The 20,337-nt window shown below is 42.6% G+C and overlaps 1 protein-coding gene across 4 annotated transcripts in view; it reads right to left on the bottom strand.

The window, feature by feature from the left end:
* inpp4b (inositol polyphosphate-4-phosphatase type II B) overlaps window positions 1–20,337 on the bottom strand; it is an 805,146-nt gene that overhangs the window by 367,638 nt on the left and 417,171 nt on the right. For all 4 annotated transcript variants that reach the window (XM_063046598.1, XM_063046596.1, XM_063046599.1 and 1 more), the window contains one exon: window positions 974–1,092. In XM_063046598.1, the coding sequence (XP_062902668.1) occupies window positions 974–1,092 (119 nt within the window). The remainder of the gene's footprint in view (window positions 1–973; window positions 1,093–20,337) is intronic.

Raw genomic sequence — 20,337 nt, 5'->3', positions numbered from 1 at the left:
GGGGCAGCAAGCATCCAAATGGGAACAGGGTACTTCTGTGCACCTTCACTCCCCAACAACCCCTCCGTCCCCCATCCCAAACTGCCCCCCCATAATAACTGGGGGCTAGATTGAGATGAACAGAGCTAGGAGTGCTGTGTAAACTCACTCGCTCATTCCCTGAGTCAGTGAGTCTGGTTGCCGACTACTCTTCCCAAGCCCACTTGCTCTCTCCTGTCACAGCTGTTTCTGTAATCCTCTCCCACGCACTGTTTTGTTCATTTCCAACTTGCAAACAACTTGGGTTACGAATAGTTTTCAGGAATGGAACCCTGTTGTAAGCTGGGGACTGCCTGTTCAAAAAAAGTAGACAATAGTTTTTGAAATTCCTACATCCATTTCTTCATAAACCAAGGAATATCATAATATGATGTAGAGGCACAATGCACACCTCAGCAAGCCAAGAAACCAAAATGTTACTGCATAATAGCACATCTTGATTCATCCAAGGGGATTAAAAGAAGTCAGCTCTGTGCTTTCAGGAGAAACAGATATCGGCATGTAGAATCCTCCAACAACTGCAGGTAGGTATTTCTGCCAACCTGTTTTGCTGACGTGAAGAATATTCAGAGTATTGTGCCCTCTATCAACTGTTCCTTTTCGGTAAAACTGTATCAAAATCAGGTCATCGCCTTCACTAGTTTTAACTTGGTCAACATATCATTTTCATCCTCTTTTACAAAAGCAAATTCTGCCATCAGTGATAAGGTTCAAAATATGAAATTAGCTATGACTTCTAACACATCATTCACAGGTCCCGCAAAATCAGGCTCCTCGAATTTACTGGGAGAATATAGTCTTAATTCAAATTTATTACTGAACAAGCAGCTCAAGTTCTGGGGCTAGGGGTGCGACTTCACAAATATCTGAGGGTAAATATTAGGAAATCCATGCACAGAAGGCAATTGAAATTAAGTACCACTGAGACACTCACCTCCACTGTTTCAGTATTAGAGTATCTGGTCAGGCTCTGCTGTGTAGGATTTATGACTGCAATCTGAACAAAGGCATTCGGTTTCCGATCACCAGCTGTAGCCACCAGTTCCTTGCATGCTGGTATAAAATGCAGAAAAGAATTGTAAGCTGGACTTTCTAAAGTATATTAGGAACATAAAAGCTCACTTCTGAACAGCATAACTGTAGCCACAGCACAGCAGTCTGCTTTACAGAGGAACTTTCCAACTAAAGGAAGTCCTTGGAAGCAAAGCTTATTGAAGGAAGTCACATGTCAAAGCTTGTTTAGAGAATTTTCCATAAATTATACCATCCTTTATTTGATTTCCTGCCAATGTTATACTGCCAAATGTTCTTCAGTTGTCTGATCTGCACATGCATGAACATACAGTGTATCATTGTGTTAATTCACTACCCATGTTTTATCAGGCAATAACTCACCCTACCATCTGTTACGCCACAGGATCCAATATAATTTTAAGCAGGAACAAAAAAAAAGAGGCTTCTAGTAGAGTTGAATATTTTCTGCATGCAGAAACCTGCTTGTCTTCAGTACTTTTCTGCCTCTCATTCAGTGTTATTACAGATGTAGGAATGATTCCACACCATCATCAGCAAAAAGTAGACTAACCCCAATCACAGATCTCAAAGGACTAGGTACAGTGTAACTTTTAAAAAAATGTTTCACTGAAATAAGAGATTCTTCAATTTTAAATCGCATTAATGAGGCAGGAAACATTTTGGAAAACTGTCTTGGCTGGCTGCAAGCTGGTGCAGATCAATCAGCTTAATGCATTTGCCAGATGGAATGTGGTTCAAGAAATGAAATATGTGCTGCAGTGCACTTTAAACAGAATTCTCCAGGAGCACTGTTAAATAACAGTGCACAACAATCAAATACGTATCACTGAAACACGATATTTGGGGTGATCGATTTTGGTGTTTTAATCCAAGATACTTTTAGTAGTCAGGAACAAGGCATAAAACTTGTTGCTTCATGATCGTTTTGAGAGAACAGAAGAAACAGGCGCAAAAGCTAGTAGCAGAAGGCTTACTGACAAGAGACAAAGAAGATTAAGAAGAGGATTAAGATGGCGCTGCTTTGTATTCAGCTATTTTATACACATAGAGATAAGAAAAATTCCATTCTAATCTATAGATTAAAAATTAAATGCATTCAGTTAGAATGCATTTAGTTAATACTGCAGTAAAAATTAACCAATGAGAAAACACTTATTCACTTATGTAGAACAAAGAGCTTCCAGAATGATAATTTGTATAGCCACTCGAGGCATATTAAACAATTATGCATACTATAACCACTAGCAATCATAGTAAGCAGTTACTTGTATATAAGCAATTATATAAAATACAGGCAGATAATTAACTGTTAAACTGCAAAGAAAATAATAGTTAGACAGTCGGATTCAATAAGGGAGAGGAGCGTAAAGATCTTCAAAGAAAAAAAGCTCTGCTTACTGACACTATTCTAAAAACTTGTTAAAATTATTTGGCAATATTAATCCATTGCAATGACTAATATTTGACTTACAACGGAGCAATCACAGTAACATTCTCCAGCACCACAAGATTAATCAGTAGTTATTTGACTCACTATGGGATGCACATGCACTACACTAGCATGACTTTGTTGTCAGATTGTAGTATCTGAAGCTAGCTCAACTTTGTTGAAGCCATAGCTGCACCTCTTAAAAGAGGATCTGTGGCAACATAAATATGATGTCTAATATCTTTTCCATTCTTAGACTAGCTGTGTTCGTGATTCCTCTAGTGGCTTTCTGCCTGTGCCTCGACTGTTTCTCCTCAACAACGCAGTCTGAACAGCTGCTGCTCGCCGTATAAAAGTGCAGTCTACAGCTGGGTCATTAGGGCCACAGGTCTCCCAAAGAACTGTAAAGTTATTCATGCTGGTCAGAAAAAAAAGGAAACAGGACAGACCAAATGTTGCTAGAATGGCCTGTTGGCTCTAGTCATCAATACACAAGAAAAGTTTGAATTTTTGAATTGTTTTTCTCTCCACTGCAGTGAAACCTGCTGAAAGGGAGGGCAAGGATACGAAATGGCAAAGCCCTTGGAGCAATAATATCTTGTGGCTTGCAGTAGGTTGCACATGTGGGCCTCATCAAACACTGCTCACAAAATGACTTACAGAACCATGACAACTGGAAAATTCTTGTCCTGAACTTTACTAGCTGTTAAAAGTAGCATTTTTTGAAAATTTCTAAAGGTCACTAAAATTCAAAAACATTCAAAAAACTATTGAAAGTTAATGCGACAATTCAAAAAAGGTTAAATAAATACTTTAAAATACGTCTTTAAAAACACTTGTAAAAAAATTAAAGTAATGCAATTAATTAAAACTAACCTAGATTACCTTATACTTGTCATTCTCTCTCAAATCTCACAGCCAATTCTGTCTGTTCAAATGAATAAGTTCACTGTTCCTGCTCCTGCTCTAAACTGGCACTGGTTCAGTGATCAGATTCCCCAGTGTAACTGTTGAGATTTCATCAGGCTCATGTACTGCCGCTGTGCTGCATGTCAAGACCAGCTGGGAACTATGGGCTGAACCTCAGCAGAAACTCTGAGACCTTCAAGTTCACATGGGTGTTCTTAAAATGCTGGCACTAAAGAGAACAAATAGCAGCAATTCATCACCGAACTGCCATAATTTCCTTATAAGACCCACTGATTACCTTTGAAATGGTAAGGAACAAGTAAATGTTGGTGCACAAACCTCAATATGTTTGCTTTGAAACAAATGGGTTAAATTGCAGGTACAAAAAGCAATTTGGAAGCTACATTGTGTGTTGGGCTTCAGTGAAAGGTGGTTTATGTAAGGAAGCATTGCTATATTCATTCAGAGTGTCAGTGAGAGCACACTTGGAACAGTCTCCAGGTTTAGTCTCCGCAGCCAAGGAAGGATACACTCATCTTGGAAGTGGTACAGATGTGATTCATTTTGTTAGTTATGGGACCATTGAAATTTCTCATGAAGACAAATTCAGTAGGATAGGCCAATGCTCACCAGGGTTCAAAACAGAATGAGGTGATACAGACATTCCTTTAGACAATTCCAAAAGATATCATTCTGGTGCTAATAATTGCTTGAACGTACAGTGCAGCAATTCTGCACATATTTCTAAATGTCTTGGCACCCACTGAATGTTATGGCAAGATTTTCATGTTTGCCGATGCTATTTGATCTCTGTAACTCTCCAAATTTGTCTTTGAGAAGACTTTCAGCCACACTGGTCTGCATAGTGGTAGTTGTTGTTTACGAACAGGTGAAACGCTTTTACTTTTACTAACGGTTCAATCTAAGGGCCAATCATTCCACATTTGTATTAATATCACTTGACACCACCCTACACTACTTCCTCAGCACACTTCCATACATCTTCAGGCACTAAACTGACTTACTGTGGCTTCTTGTCTCAAACTACCTCTCTTCTTCATAGGTCACGAGCGATACAAACACAGAAACAGGCTATTCAGCCCATCCAGTCCCCACTGAACTGTTATTCTGCTCAGTTCCATTGACCTACACGTGAACCATAGCCATTCATACTCCTCCCATCTATGTACTTATCCATATTTCTCCTAAATGTTGAAAATGAAGCCACATCCACCACTTCCACTGACAGTTCGTTCAACACTCGCACCACCGTCTGTGTGAAAAAGCTTCCCCTCAGGTTCCCAAAAATACAGCATTTTACCTTCCACCTTTAAACTATGACCTTTACTTCTACTCTCACCCAACCTCAGTGGAAAAAGCCTACTTGCATTTACCCTATCTATACTCCTCATCATTTTGTATACCTCTTTCAAATCTGCGCTTATTCTCCCATGCTCCTAGGAGTAAAGTCTTAACCTATGTAAACTTTCCCTATAGCTTAAATCCTCAAGTCCCAGCAATATCCTTGTAAATTCTCTCTGTACCCTTTCAATCTTATGGATATCTTTCCAGTAGGTTGGTGACCAGAACTGCACACAATACTCCACATTAGGCCTCACCCAATGTCTTATACAACTCCAGCATAACATCCACAACTTCTGTACTCAATCCATTGATTTATGAAGGCCAATGTGCCAAAAGCTCTCTTTACGACCATCAACTGTGACACTACTTTTTAGGAATTATGGATCTGTATTCCCAGATACTTTTGTTGTATTGCAATCCTCAGTGCCCTACTGTTCACCATCTATGTTCTACCTTGGTTTGTCCTCCCAAAGTACAACACATCTGCATTAAATTCCATTTTCCATGTTTCAGCTCATTTTTCTACCTGGTCCACATCCCACTGCAAGCTATGATCGCCTTCCTCACTGTCCACTCACCCCAATTTTGGTGTCCTCTGCAAATTTGCTGACCCAGTTTACCACATTTTCATCCAAATCATTAATATAGAAGACAAACAACAACGGACCCAGCACTGATCCCCATGGCATACCCCTAGTCACAGGCCAACCATCCACTACCACACTCTGGCTTCTCCTGCCAAGACAATGTTGAATTTTATTTACTACTTCAATCTAAATGATGAAGTGTGTGTGTGTGTCTTACAAGTAAACAGACATTCACAGGATCCACAGCATTTGAGATAACCAAGGGTTTGGGATCAACATGTTTTGAACTGGTTTCACAGCAAGCCAGGTTCGCACCTATACATCTTGGAGAAGTAAGGTTTGTGCTTTCCTTGCTCACATCTGTCACCTCATAAAACCTCAAGTATAAAGTCATAGACACCCCTGCACAGTTCTCACAGTCTAAATCACGGTCACCCTCCCTCTCAACTTCTTGCTATATACAGTAACTACATATCATAATCTGGTTATCATTGCAGTATTGATGACCTCTGCAGCTAAAAACCCAGATACATCTAGTTCCCCAATCAACCCACAAGGGCCAACAGACCAGCCATAGGTAGTCACTCTCATTTCAGGGTCCCCAAAGCCAATTCATTCCTGTGAACATTACAGCTTCCATTCTCATCTCATAAATATGCGTTATCTTAATGTGCATGTTAGAAAGGTTCTCTGAAGTGAAGCTTTAAGGGACCTTTCTAATGAACAATTTCAGGTTTGCTGGTGGCTCTCACAATTCAATATCTTAGCCAATCATAGTTATCTCACATCTTGTGAGGTCCACACAACCCAATGGGATGTGTCTTATAGGATCAAAACTATCTTCTTCTGATCGTCCTTCCCATAGCTCCATGCACATGAGATGAGCAATATTTTAGTAACAGTGACACCTCTGATATGGTGCTACACATGAGATTACTGAACAAGATAAAATCCTGTGGCGTTACAGGGAAGATACTGGCATGGATATAGGAATGGCTGACAGGCAGGAGGCAGCAAGCGGGAATAAAAGAGGCCTTTTCTGGTTGGCTGCCAGTGACTAATAGTGTTCCTCAGGGTTTAGTATTGGTACCGCTACTTTTCACATTGTTTGCCAGTTTTTTGGATAATGAAATTGATGGCTTTGTGGCAAAGTTTGCGGATGATATAAAGATAGGTGGAGTGGTAGGTAGGTAGTGCTGAGGAAGCAATGAAATTGCAGCAGGAATTGGACAAATTGGAAGAATGGTCAAAAAAGTGGCAGATGGAATACAGTGTTTGGAAATGTGTGATAATGACCTTTGGTAAAAGGAACAATAGTGAGGATTATTATCTAAATGGGGAGAAGGTTCAAATATCAGAGGTGCAAAGGGATGGTTAATTCACAGGTTGAGTCTGTGGTAAAGCTGGCAAATGCAATGTTGGCATTTCTTTCAAGGGAAATTGAATAGAAAAGCAAGGAGATAATGCTGAGCCTTTATAAGACACCATTCAGGTCGCACTTAGAGTATTGACAACAGTTTTGGGTCCCATATCTCAGAAAGGATGTGTTGTCATTGGAGAGAGTCCAGGGGAGGTTCACGAGGATGATTCCGGGAATGAAGGGGTTAACATATGAGGAGCGTTTGGCAGCTTTGGGCCGGTACTCACTGGAATTTAGAAGAATGCGGTGGGCGGGGGGATCTCATTGAAAACTACCAAATGTTGAAAGGACTGGATAGGGTGGATGTGGAGAGGATGTTCCCTCTGGTGGGGGTACCCAGAACTAGAGGGCACAGCCTCAAAATTGAGGGGTGACCTTTTAGAACAGAGGTAAGGAGTACATTTTTTTGCCAGAGATTAGTGAATCTGTGGAATGCTCTGCCACAGATGCTGTGGAGGCCAAGTCCGTGGGCATATTTAAGGCAGAAGTTGATCGTTTCTTAATTGGTCAGGGCATCGAAGGATATGGCGAGAAGGTAGATGTATGGGGTTGAGTAGGATCTGGGATCAGCGATGATGGAATGGCAGAGAAGACAATGGGCTGAATGGCCTAATTCTGCTCCTATGTCATGATCTTATAGACAACAGGGCTGGTAAAAAGCTAATGTTGCCGACTGCATCACACTTTTCAGCAAATAGGATACACAATTCAGCCACTGTCTGCCCAGACAGAGCAAGGTAAAGACCAAGAGCCAAGACAAAACAGTATCTAAACTCAGAATAGGACACCAACCAGGAGTGAAAGTTACAGAAAGATGGTGAAAGTGAGATGCCAACTGTCAGCCTCAAGAGCCCCATCCCTGGTCCTCCTAAACATGATGTGAGGCAGTGTTTATCGTAGAAAGGTTCTCAGAAGACCCCCCAGCATCCTGTCCATCCTGTACACTCATATTCAAATAACTGAACCATACTCTCTGGTTTACCTAATTCACTACAAAAGGATGTCTTCAAAAAGGTGGCACCCATCATTAAGGACATCCATCAGAGAGGAGGTACAGGAGCATGAAGATACACACTCAACATTTTAGAAACATCTTCTTCCCCTCTGCAACAGGAATTCTGCAGATGCTGGAAATTCAAGCAACACACATCAAAGTTGCTGGTGAACGCAGCAGGCCAGGCAGCATCTCTAGGAAGAGGTACAGTCGACGTTTCAGGCTGAGACCCTTTGTCAGGACTAACTGAAGGAAGAGTTAGCAAGAGATTTGAAAGTGGGAAGGGGAGGGGGAGATCCAAAATGAGAGGAGAAGACAGGAGGGGGAGGGATGGAGCCAAGAACTGGACAGGTGATTGGCAAAGGGGATATGAGAGGATCATGGGACAGGAGGCCCGGAGAGAAAGGCAGGGGGGGGACCCAGAGGATGGGCAAGGGGTATAGTCAGAGGGACAGAGGGAGAAAAAGGAGAGTGAGAGAAAGAATGTGTGTATATAAATAAATAACAGATGGGGTACGAGGGGGAGGTGGGGCATTAGCGGAAGTTGGAGAGGTCAATGTTCATGCCATCAGGTTGGAGGCTACCCAGACGGAATATAAGGTGTTGTTCCTCCAACCTGAGTGTGGCTTCATCTTGACAGTAGAGGAGGCCGTGGATAGACATGTCAGAATGGGAATGGGATGTGGAATTAAAATGTGTGGCCACTGGGAGATCCTGCTTTCTCTGGCGGACAGAGCGTAGGTGTTCAGCGAAATGTAGGTGTTTCCGATGCGGCCTTCTATATATTGGGGAGACCCTACACAGGCTGGGGGAGGGGGGGAGGAAAACATGTGACCTCCGTAACTTCCACCCAACAAATTATTCTCCGTAATTCCGCCACCTCCGACGGGATCCAACCACCAAGCACATCTTTCCCTCCCCACCTCTCTCTGCTTTCCGCAGGGATCGCTCCCTACACAACTCCCTTGTCCATTCGTCCCGCCCATCCCTCCCCACTGATCTCCCTCCTGGCACTTATCCGTGTAAGTGGAACAAGTGCTGCACATGCCCTTACACTTCCTCCCTCACCACCATTCAGGGCCCCAGACAGTCCTTCCAGGTGAGGCGACACTTCACCTGTGAGTCGGCTGGGGTGATATACTGTGTCCGGTGCTCCCGTTGTGGCCTTTTATATATTGGCGAGACCTGACACAGAGTGGGAGACCGCTTTGCTGAACACCTACGCTCTGTCCGCCAGAGAAAGCAGGATCTCCCAGTGGCCACACATTTTAATTCCACATCCCATTCCCATTCTGACATGTCTATCCACGGCCTCCTCTACTGTCAAGATGAAGCCACACTCAGGTTGGAGGAACAACACCTTATATTCCGTCTGGGTAGCCTCCAACCTGATGGCATGAACATTGACTTCTCCAACTTCCGCTAATGCCCCACCTCCCCCTCGTACCCCATCCGTTATTTATTTTTATACCACATTCTTTCTATCACTCTCCTTTTTCTCCCTCTGTCCCTCTGACTATACCCCTTGCCCGTCCTCTGGGTTCCCCCCCCACCGTCTTTCTCCCTGGGCCTCCTGTCCCATGATCCTCTCATATCCCCTTTGCCTATCACCTGTCCAGCTCTTGGTTCCATCCTTCCTCCTCCTGTCTTCTCCTATCATTTTGGATCTCCCCCTCCCCCTCCAACTTTCAAATCCCTTACTCACTCTTCCTTCAGTTAGTCCTGACGAAGCGTCTCGGCCTGAAATGTCGACTGTACCTCTTCCCCTCTGCCATCAGATTTCTGAATAGTCCATGAACCGACCTATGAACACTACCTCACTATTTTTGCAAAGTAGCAAATTTTGTAATATATGCCAGTGATATTAAACCTGATTCATATTCTACAGTATTTTAAGAATATTTTTCAGTCAGCATGATAGAATGAAGTACTGGCAGCTTACTCCGAACCCGTAACGTAACTTTTAATTAAATTCAATAAAATTACTTAGTTTAGAATGTGCTCCAGCACCCATTGTTTTGTTTCCAGCATCAGATTTATGAATGGCCTGCTTAACTATAACCAAGCAGACTTCACATTGCGAGTCTAGCACTTACTAGATTTTCAATTAATCTCAGAGGATGTACGTCTTCCTGGTGAGCAGCTCTTTCTATTTAACCAATCCCTCAGGAGCTCATCAAGTGGTCTACTTTAAGAACACCAGCAGTCAAGGGCACTAATGGATATTATGGATGAGAACAAACTGCAAAGGAGCAGGGCTGCTCAAATAGGTCAGGAGGGCACAATAATCTCCCCTTGATTCAATGGAATACCTGGTCAGCTGTTACAAATGGACCCACAAAGCTCTGTGAAAGAAATGCAACGTGCAAGCTGCCTAGTTGTACTTTGTGGAGGTATATCGGAATGCTTTTATTCTCAACAATGACATGAATGACAGAAATTTCTCAAACAACAAGGAATGAAGCACAGACTGTCATAATTACAGTGTAATGACATCCTCGTAATTCCTAAGGCATCTCAACTTGTTCACTTCTGCTCTGCTTATCTGATTCGGACTTGACTTGTCTCACAAAGTATTACTTTTGATTTTCTGAGAATGTATTGTCTCAATAGTAAGCCATTTTCAATCATCTGTACAAGTCCATTATTGTATTTACGATTAAATCCTCATCGTGTAAAGGAGCTTGGTGATAATTGGATGCTGTTGGCAAGCTCTCTGATGCTCAACTCTATAAAGGAGACCGACTAAGTTCATGTGACTTCATGCTGTGATACATTATAATGTTCTCGTACAGCCGGGATCACTGTTCACTACTTTAAGTAATTCTATGTGAGGACTAGACAAATATTAAACAACAAGGGGGTGCTGAGTTTTTGCAACACATGGCCATGAAGTGCTATTTACTTATGCTTACAAAGCCATTCCTTTTGTGCTTTGAATAGCCAACTACACAATCAAGATACGAGATTCAAGATTGTCCTGCTGAAGGGTCTCAGCCCAAAACGTCGACTGTACTCTTTTTCCATTGGTGCAGCCTGGCCTGCTGAGTTCCTCCAGCACCTTGTGTGTGTTGCTTGGAATTCCAGCATCTGCAAATTTTCTTTTGTTCGAGATCATTTGATGTGATTTCCAATACACAAGTGTAACGGAGAATGAAATCATTGTTACTCTGGATTCAATGCAGCACAAACAGAATCACGATAAGATAAAGAAAGCCATAATTTAACACAATAGCTGATATACATAGATAGATTGTATAGATGGTAGATACAGGAGTGTCTGTGCATAAACTGACTCTGACAGGAAGTGATGAAATAGAGGTGGTGGGGGTGGGCTAGTGAGTCAAGGTGTTGACCAGCTTTGCTGCTTAGGAAAAATAATTGTTTTTGAGTTTTGTGGTCCTGTCATGGATGTTACATAGCCTCCTCCCTGATGGAAGCAGGACAAACAGTCCATGGACAGGGTGAGTGGGATCCTTCATGATGTCACTGGCTTTTTTCCAGCATCTTTTTGTATATACGACCTTGATGGTTAGTAGGCTGGTGCCAGTGATGTGTTGGGCAGTTTTAACTACCTGCTGTAGAGCCTTGCTGTCCACTGCAGTGCAGATTCCATGCCATGCAGTGATGCAGCATGTTAGGATGCTCTCTACTGCACATCTGTAGAATGACGTGAGTACAGATGTGCATAGTCCAGCTCTCTTCAGCCTCTTCAGAAAGTAGAGTCATTGATGAGCTTTCCTGATAGTAAGGCCATATGACAGAGGAGCAGAAAAAGGCCATTAGGTCCACTGAGTCTGCTCCACCATTCCTTCATGGCAGATTTATTATCCCTCTCAGCCCTAGTCTCCTGCCTTCTCCCTGTAACCTTGGACAGCCTCATTAATCAAAATCAACCCCCACCTTAAATATACCCAATGACTTGGTGAATCCACAGATTCACCACCCTCTGGCTAAAGAAATATTTCCTCATCTCTGTTCTAAACGAACGTCTCTCGATTCTGAGGGTGAGTCCTCTGATCCTAGACTCCCCCACTGCAGGAAACATCCTCTCCACATCCACCCTATCTAAGCCTTTCAATATTCAATAGTTTTCAATGAGATCTCCACCATTCTTCCAAACTCCAGCAAGTACAGGCCCAGAGCCATCAAACGCTCTGCATGTTATCCCTTCCATACCTGGGGTCATTCACTCCTCTAGTTTTTCTATCTCCAATGCCAGCACATCTTTCCTTAGGTAAGGGGCCCAAAACTACTCACAATACTCCAAGTGCAGTCTGACCAATGCCATATAAAGCCTTAGCATTACATCCTTGCTTTTGTATTCTCGTCCTCTCGAAATTAACACTATCATTGCATTTGCCTTCTGTAACAGCAACTCAACCTGTAAATTAACTTTTAGGGATTGCTACATGAGGATTCCCATGCCCCTTGACACCTCTGATTTTTGAATTTTCTGCCCATTTAGAAAATAGTCCATGCCTTTATTCCATCTGCCAAAGTGCATGACCATACACTTCCCTACATTATATTCCATTTGCCAGTACTTTGCCCATTCCCGAATCTGTCTAAGTCCTGCTACAGGCACAGTACTATCTTTGTATTTTGCGTAAACTTGGCCACAAAGTCATCAACTCCTTTAACCAAATCATTGACATATACCATGAAAAGAAGCGGGCCTAACACCGGCCCCTGAGGCACACCACTAGTCATCAGCAGACAACCAGAAATGGCCCACTATATTCCCACTCTTTGCCTTCTGCCAGTCAGCCAACTTCTATCCATACTAATACCTTTCCTGTAAAATACCATGGGTACCTATCTTGTTAAGCAGCCTCATGTGTGGTACCTTGTCAAAGGCTTTCTGAAAATCCAAATAAATAACATCTAATGACTCTTCTTTGTCAATCCTGCTTGTTATTTCCTCAAAGAATTCCAACAGGTTTGCCCTTTAGAAAACCATGCTAACTTTGGCCTATTTTATCAACTGCCTCAAAGTACCCCAGAAGCTCATCCTTAATAATAGACTCCAATGTCTTTCCAACCACTGAAATTAGGCTAACTGGCCTATAATTGCCTTTCTTCTGCCTTCCTCCCTTCTTAAAGAGTGGAGTGACATTTGCAATTTTCCAGTCCTCAGGAACCATTCCAGAATCTAGTGATTCTTGAAAGATCATTACTAATGCCTCCATAATCTTTTCAGCTACCTCTTTCCAAACCCTGGGGTGTAGTCCATCGGGTGTAGGTGATTTATTTACCTTCAGACCTTTCATCTTTCCAAGTACCTTCTCCTTAGTAATAGCAATGACACTCACATCTGAAACCCTGACATTCTCTCATTGTTGGCACTCTATATGTGCATCTTACACAGTAAAAACTGATGCAAAACACTTATTAAGTTCATCCACTATTTCTTTGCACCCGTTACTACCTCTCCACCATCATTTTCTAAGGGTCTGATATCCACTGTCATCTCTCTTTTACTCTTTAAATATCTGGAAAAAAAACATATTGTTTCCTCTTTTATATTATTGGCTAGCTTGCTTATCTTCATATTTCATCTTTTTTCTTTTGGCTTTTTTTGCCTCCTGTTGGTTTTTAAAAGCTTCCCAATCTTCTAACTTACCACTAATTTTTGGAATTGTATAATTATATTATTATTTACTCACTCTTTTGCTTTAATGCTGTCATTGACTTCCTTTGTCAGCCACTGTTACCTCATCTTCCCTTTAGAATACTTCTTCATCTTTGGGATGTATCTTTTCTGATCCTTCCAAATTTCTCCCAGAAACACCAGCCATTGCTTCTGCCATCTTTCCTCCTAGTGTCTCCTACCAATCAACTTTGGCTAGCTCCTTTCTCATCCCTCTGTAATTCCCTTCACTCCATTCTAATACTGGTACATCTGATTTTAGCTTCTCCTTCTCAAACTGCAGGGTGAATTCTATCATATTATTATCATTGTATCCTAAGGGTTCCTTTACCTTAAGCTCCCTAATCAAATCTGGATCACTGCATAACACCCAATATAGAATTATCTTTCCCCTAGACGCTCAACCACAAGTTACTCTAATAGCCATCTCATAGGCATTCCACAAATCCCTCTCATGGGATCCAGCACCAACCTGATTTTCCCTATCTACCAGTGTATTGAAATACTCCATGATTATCGAAACATTGCCCTTTTTACACGCCTTTTCTATCTCCCAATGTAATTTGTAGCCCACATCCTAGCTACTGTTCGGAGGCCTGTATATAACTCCCATCAGGGCTTTTTAACGCTTGAAATTTCTTAACTCCATCCAAAAGGATTCTACATCTTCCAATCCTATGTCACCTCTTTATAAGGATTTGATTACATTTTTTTACCAACAGAGCCACCATCCCCCTCCCGCCTACCTGCCTGTCCTTTCGATACAATGTGTATCATTGGATGTTAAGCTCCCAACTATGATCTTCTTTCAGCCACGACTCAGTGATGCCCACAACATTGTACCTGCCAATCTCTAATTGTGCTATAAGATCATCTACCTTATTTTGTATATGTGTGCATTAAAACATAACACCTTTAATCCTGTATTCATCACCCTTATTGATTTTGGCCCTGTGTTACGCATCAACTCATCCTACTGAGTCTGTCGAACAGATTGATTATTTTAGAGTGTCATGCAAAGAAAACTTCCCTGATTCTTCCTTATTGTGGAGCTTTCATCCCTCTAAGTTAACTCTGATTGGATTATGCTTCTCTAGCTGCGGCAGTTACTCCCTTTCCTCCTCCTGTTTAACTGCAACCCGCTGGAACCAGATGTCTTCTTGCATGAAGTATGATCCTCTGATCTAATTTATTCTCTTTGGTACCAGTATCTGAACTCCTATGGATATAAGAGATAGATGAACTGATGCAAGGGCATTTTTCTTTCTGCAGAAACTGGTGCCTGCATCTCCCCCTGCTCTGTAAATTAACCCTGCAGCAACCCTGGGACAGCAGGATGTGCCTCAGATCTGGAGAGTCTCCATGGTTCCCTTGATTATATGTCATCCCTCCATCAAGCAGTGGGATGTACAGATGCTCTCACAGAGCACACTTCCTGTCCTCTTGAATTGATGACACCAAGCTATACCCAGTAGTAGAAGAGTGCTGATAGGGTTGTGCATGTGTGTCTTTAAGAGCTGGCTGATAGGTCTCAGCTGTAGGGAGCTGAGGTGAAGTCCATTATTTTCTGAAACAGCTTGGTGGTGCATGAAGGAGTGCAACAAAACCGGTTTTTAACCTGCACTAAACAATGATTTTTTTAAAGAAACAGTGTAGTCTTACTGGGGAAAATTGGCAGTGAGGAATTTCTAGCCCATAATCTGAATTTGTCTCTAAGATTTGCAATGCCTACAAGATTTTCAGAAGGATTAGCAGGGTGGGTACTGAAAATCTGTTTCCTGTAGGTGGAGAGTCTAAAACATAACATAGTTTGAGAATAAAGGGTCAACTTGTTCAGGCTGAGTTGAACTAAAAGTTCTTTCCTGGGAGGGCTGCAAATTTTTGTAATTCTCTGCAGAGGCTCAGACACTGAGTGTATTCAAGGCTGAGTCTGATTGATGCTTGAACCTTAAGTACAGCAGAAGGTTTGAGGAATAAGCAGGCATGGGGTTACCCGTGTTCTTATTGAATGACGGAGATGGCTCCAGGCTCAATACGGTCATTTCCTAAGTCCTTTTGTTCTTACTCTCTCGGTTCTTTTCAAATCTGGACTTCAGTAGCCACCCAGCTGCCCTACGACATTAGAAATAACATTAAATAAGTGCGAAGGCAGACAGGAAATAAGTATAAAGGCAAACACAGATCTTTAATGATTTTCTTTTGTTTTGAACAGTATAATTTTGAATGTCATACGCACACAAAATGCTGGAAGAACTCAGCAGGTCAGACAGCATCTCTGGAAATGAATGAACAGTCAATGTTTCGGACCCAAGGTCTCAGGCTCAAGATATCGACTGCTTATTCCACTCCACAGATGTCGCCTGACCCGTTGAGTTCCTCCAGCGTTTTGTCTGTGTTGCTCTTGATTTCCAGCATCCGCAGAATCTCTCGTGTTTATGATGTTGAATGTTAACTTAGTTGAGTTTTGTACAGAACAGCTGTGGACCAGTGAACAGTGAAATATTCTGCACGAGAAAGCATCCAAGACAGTAAATATGGGGCAGTATGTTTCATTGTTATTTACTCATGAGCAATCACTCATAGTCGAGTATGATTCTTCTCCTGGTGGTTGATCTGTTCATTTGTGGGTCCTGAGATGACTGAAGGGGCCAATCCGTGATCCACAAGTTCTATTGCAGTGTTGGCAGGTGTAGGTCATTGAAGTAGTGGTGAATGTAGCTGGCTCGATCTTTCCCAATCTCTGCTTATGTTGAAGCAGCTTCGTCTCAGCAACACGGTTGAGGTATTCTTCAAGCTGTGCAGTCCCCTCATAGACGTTCCTTCCCCAGCTTTCCCTATCTTGTGCATTCAGATTGATGTGGCACTTCCTCGGGGGGGCTTGATATTGTCCTTGAACCGCTTTTTCAGCCCTCTAGGAGTACGCTTTGCATCCTTGAGTTGGCCAAACAGGAGTTGTTTAGCAAGACCGGAGTCAGGCATATGAATGATGTAGCCGACCCATTGAAATTGGTGTTGAGTCACGATTATGGCTATGGAGTTAATGTTAGCTTCCTCCAGGATGCTGGAGTACGCCTGTTCTTCCAGCTAACTCTCAGAATGTTTTGGAGGCATCTTTGATGTAAGTTTCTAGGGATTTTACATGACTGCTGTATGTTGTCCATGACTTTGCTCTATATAGCAAGGCAGGGAGGACTACAACTTTCTAGACCAGAAGCTCAGTGTTGGTCTTGATATCCTGATCTTCAAAAACCCTTTTTCTCAGCCTGGCAAAAGCTCCATTCTCACAGCCTACTCTGCAATTTACTTCATGGTCAATGGTGGCTCTTGAAGAAAGAAGGCTGGAAGGTATGGGAAATGATCCATCTTCTCCAAAGGGAGGTTATCACTGTGTAAGAGCTGTAGGATCTTGAGGTATTCTTCTGGGCACCCAGTTTTGGACAGTACCTGCCAAAGGGCAGGACAATTTACAGAGTCAATTGTTTTTGTAAGGTCTATGAAGGCCATATAAAGTGGGAGAGTTTGTTCCTTGACTTTCTCCTACAACTGACGTGTTGTAAAAATCATGTCAGACGTTCCTCAGACTGAATGGAAGCCATACTGAGACTCAGGCAGGAGATCTTCTGCCAGAGGTGAAAGCCGGTCACATAAGATTCGGGTGAGTGCCTTTCCTGTTGTAGAGAGAAGGGAGGTGCCTCTATAGTTTCCACAGTCAGCTTTGTCACCCTTTTTAAAGAATGTGACTATCAGGACATCCCTGTGTTCAGCTGTAATCTTCTCCTGGTCACAGATCTTGACAAGCAGGTCGTGAAGATGATTCAAAAGTTCTATACCACCTTCCTTGAGGATTTCTCCTGGAATTCCATCAGGCTCAGCGGCCTTGTGATTCCTCAATTTCTTGCAAGCCATCTGTCCCTCTTTGATACTAGGAGGCTTGTTATGTACTCCTTAGCGGGTCGTTGTGGGAGCTGATTGATGACTTCAATATCCACAGTGGTGCTGCGATTAAGTAGCTCCTGAAAGTGTACCTTTGATTGAGAATTGATTGCACCATTATCCTTCTGCAGCCTCTGTCCATCTTTGGCGTGAAGAAGGTTTAGGCCATACACTGCCTTGGTGGCAATAAAGAAATCCCTGACATCACCAGAGCCAGCAAGCTGCTGTATTTCTAGGGCCCTCTCAGTCTACTACTTATTCTTTATTTCCCTTAATCTACACTGGACTATGGCCTTAGCTTTGGAGTGGGCTTCTCTTTTTGCCTTCGAGTTGATGTCCTTCTGCCAGGTACAGAAAGCTTTCCTTTTGTTGTTGACTAGCTCTTCTACTTTGTTGTAGTTTTCATCAAACTAATCTTTGTTTTTTCCTGGTCTTGTATTCAATGATGTTTTTATAAGTGGCAGGGATGATGGTCTTCAGTGTGGTCCAGAGTGCTCGAATGTGAGTCTCTCAGAAAGGGCGGCCTGGAGATGTTGAACCTGGGATGGCTTTGCCTCTTTTGCACTCTGCCTCTTCCACATGATTTTGATGGTTATTTGTGAGGAAGTAAGCTGATGTTCTGTCCAGCCATCATCATAGCTCTTGTATTCTTAACATCTTTGTGATCACTCCTCTGAGCAATGACATAATCTATAAAATGCCAAGTCTTTGAGCGGGGACGCATCCACAAAGTCTTCACCTTATTTCTCTGGTGGAACAGTGTGTTGGTGATAGTCAGGTCATGTTCAGCACACTTGAAGAATAAGAGCACCCCACTGGAGTTGACGTTGCCAACACCTTCCTTCCCAATTGTGCCTTATAATCAATGCTAGGAACACCAGCACTTTTGGTTATCCCTAATGGCCATTAAGAAGCTGTGCATCAGTTCCCTTATTGAGATGTTTCATTCCTTGTGGCGAATGTTCTTTCACACTGTTGTGATGTTGGGAGCTTCAAGAAATATGACTCAAGAGTTGTAGAGAAATAGAGGCACTTTGGCATGTCAGAATGCCCTTGGAGGTGAATTGTGATGTTCCCAGCTGATTGCTGCTCTGTTATTTTAAAGAGAGGTAGTTATTAAACATATGGTAAAGGGAGCCTTGGCAAATTACAGGAGTGTACCTTGCACTGCGTCGACAATACACTGTTGATGGAAGACGGCATTGCTCAAAGCAGTGGTTGTGCTGTAAATCAAGTGGCTACACACCCTGAAAGGTGCCAGGCTCCTGGAGTACTGTGAATACTGGAAAGTATTTCATTAATTTTTCCCCGTGGAAGACTGTTGAGGATGCTAGGAGCTGTAGAATACCTAGTCTGTGGCCTCCATTTCTAGTTCCAATAATTATATAGTCAATCAGTTAAATTCTGGCTAAGGTGACCTCCTAGACGTTGAGGGTGGGGAATTTAGTTGGAGTATTATCAGCAAATATCAAGGTGGTTGCAATGTAATTTTGGAGATACTAATTTTATGGCATTTCAGTGCATGAATACTATATTTATCAGACAGTTAGATTGTCACGCAGAACTTGCTGCTTGAAAGTTTAAAATAATTCAGTTGTAGATGGAACAGTGATTCCGTCCAGTTGCCTTCTCATAGACAGCACAAGACTACCTTGACAGTGGGGACAGAAAGGCATGTGTAAAGTTTGCCTTCTCCCCTGCCCACTCCTCTTCTCTTCCCTTCTGTCTAACATTGCCCAGCTGTGGGCAAGCACTGGGTCTGCATAATGCCAAATTATGGACAAAACAGGCTACCTAGTGAGGGCAAGCATTTTTCCACATTGTAAAGCAGTACCCAAGTGATTGAGTTGTAAAATGAGGCCCTCAGTTGGTCGGGGTCAACCATGGGTATTGTGTGCCAGCTGTCTACATGATACACAAGTCAGGGTAGTACGATATGGTAGTACAACATGGTGTTGCGTGCTAGCTGGTAGTACGATTTGGTATTGCGTGCTAGCTGTCGACATGATACAAGAGCCAGGGTAGTACGATATGGAGAGCAAGCTGTTGCCCATGTAACAGGCTTCCCCCTTGACACAAAGTTGATAAATCCAAATGAATGGCAGAGACTGAATCAGTTTGGCACCAGCAGCATTACAGGAATAGCAAGTCAGCGTTGAACTGAATGAAGGACAGCCTTAGGTCTATCCCGGACCTTTCCCCATTAATGGGTATAGCCAAAAGGCAGCAGAAGTTTGAGATCAGAGTTTTCCTTCTCCTAGATGAGCTGCCAACCATGACTGATAAGTCTCATCTGCCCAAAGCATCTGATTTTAAGGTGCCAGTAACCTGTCTTTGCCCTTTCTCCTGTCAGGAGAAATGGTTCTGCCAGATCTAGTAGCTAAGCCACTTGTGAAGGCCAGGAGCTGGACTTGGCTGTCAGAGGCTATGTGAGACGTACACCACTGGGAGCATTTAATAGGTGGTGGGAGCTTATTCCCCACTGCACCCTGACCACACCCCTCCCCCACCCAGCTACGACAGCCTTAAGGATCCAAGCTTAGAAGTTGCTTCAAGATCCTAACTAACTGCTTGATAATGTTGCAAGTTGTACCAATACTATCACTATATACACATTCACATACACTGCACAATATTCTGAATGGTATAAGGAGCCAGGAGCTAAATAAACATTGCCAGTCCCTATGTAACCACCTTAATACAGTAACCAGGCAACCAGAGGATTGTTGTGGTGCTTAGCTGCTCATTTAGTACTAACATTGATCATCATTATCTTTTGAAAAACGAAGTGCAGGTGAGTTGTACACTGCGTTATCATGTCAGCTTATTTGCATACCATGATCCACAATCGAGCTGATCTTGCATAATAACAGAATACCATTTCACTGGAACAATAATGCATCAATGCCATTTCAATTGAATAGAAAACCTGGCATCAGCTACCAGCTGGTGCATTATGTTTGGAACTAAAAG

Source organism: Mobula hypostoma, chromosome 4 (genome assembly GCF_963921235.1).
Source record: "Mobula hypostoma chromosome 4, sMobHyp1.1, whole genome shotgun sequence".
Taxonomy (NCBI): Eukaryota; Metazoa; Chordata; class Chondrichthyes; order Myliobatiformes; family Myliobatidae; genus Mobula; species Mobula hypostoma.
The sequence above is the reverse complement of the archived record's forward strand: the minus strand, read 5'-3'. Positions and strand labels throughout refer to the sequence as shown.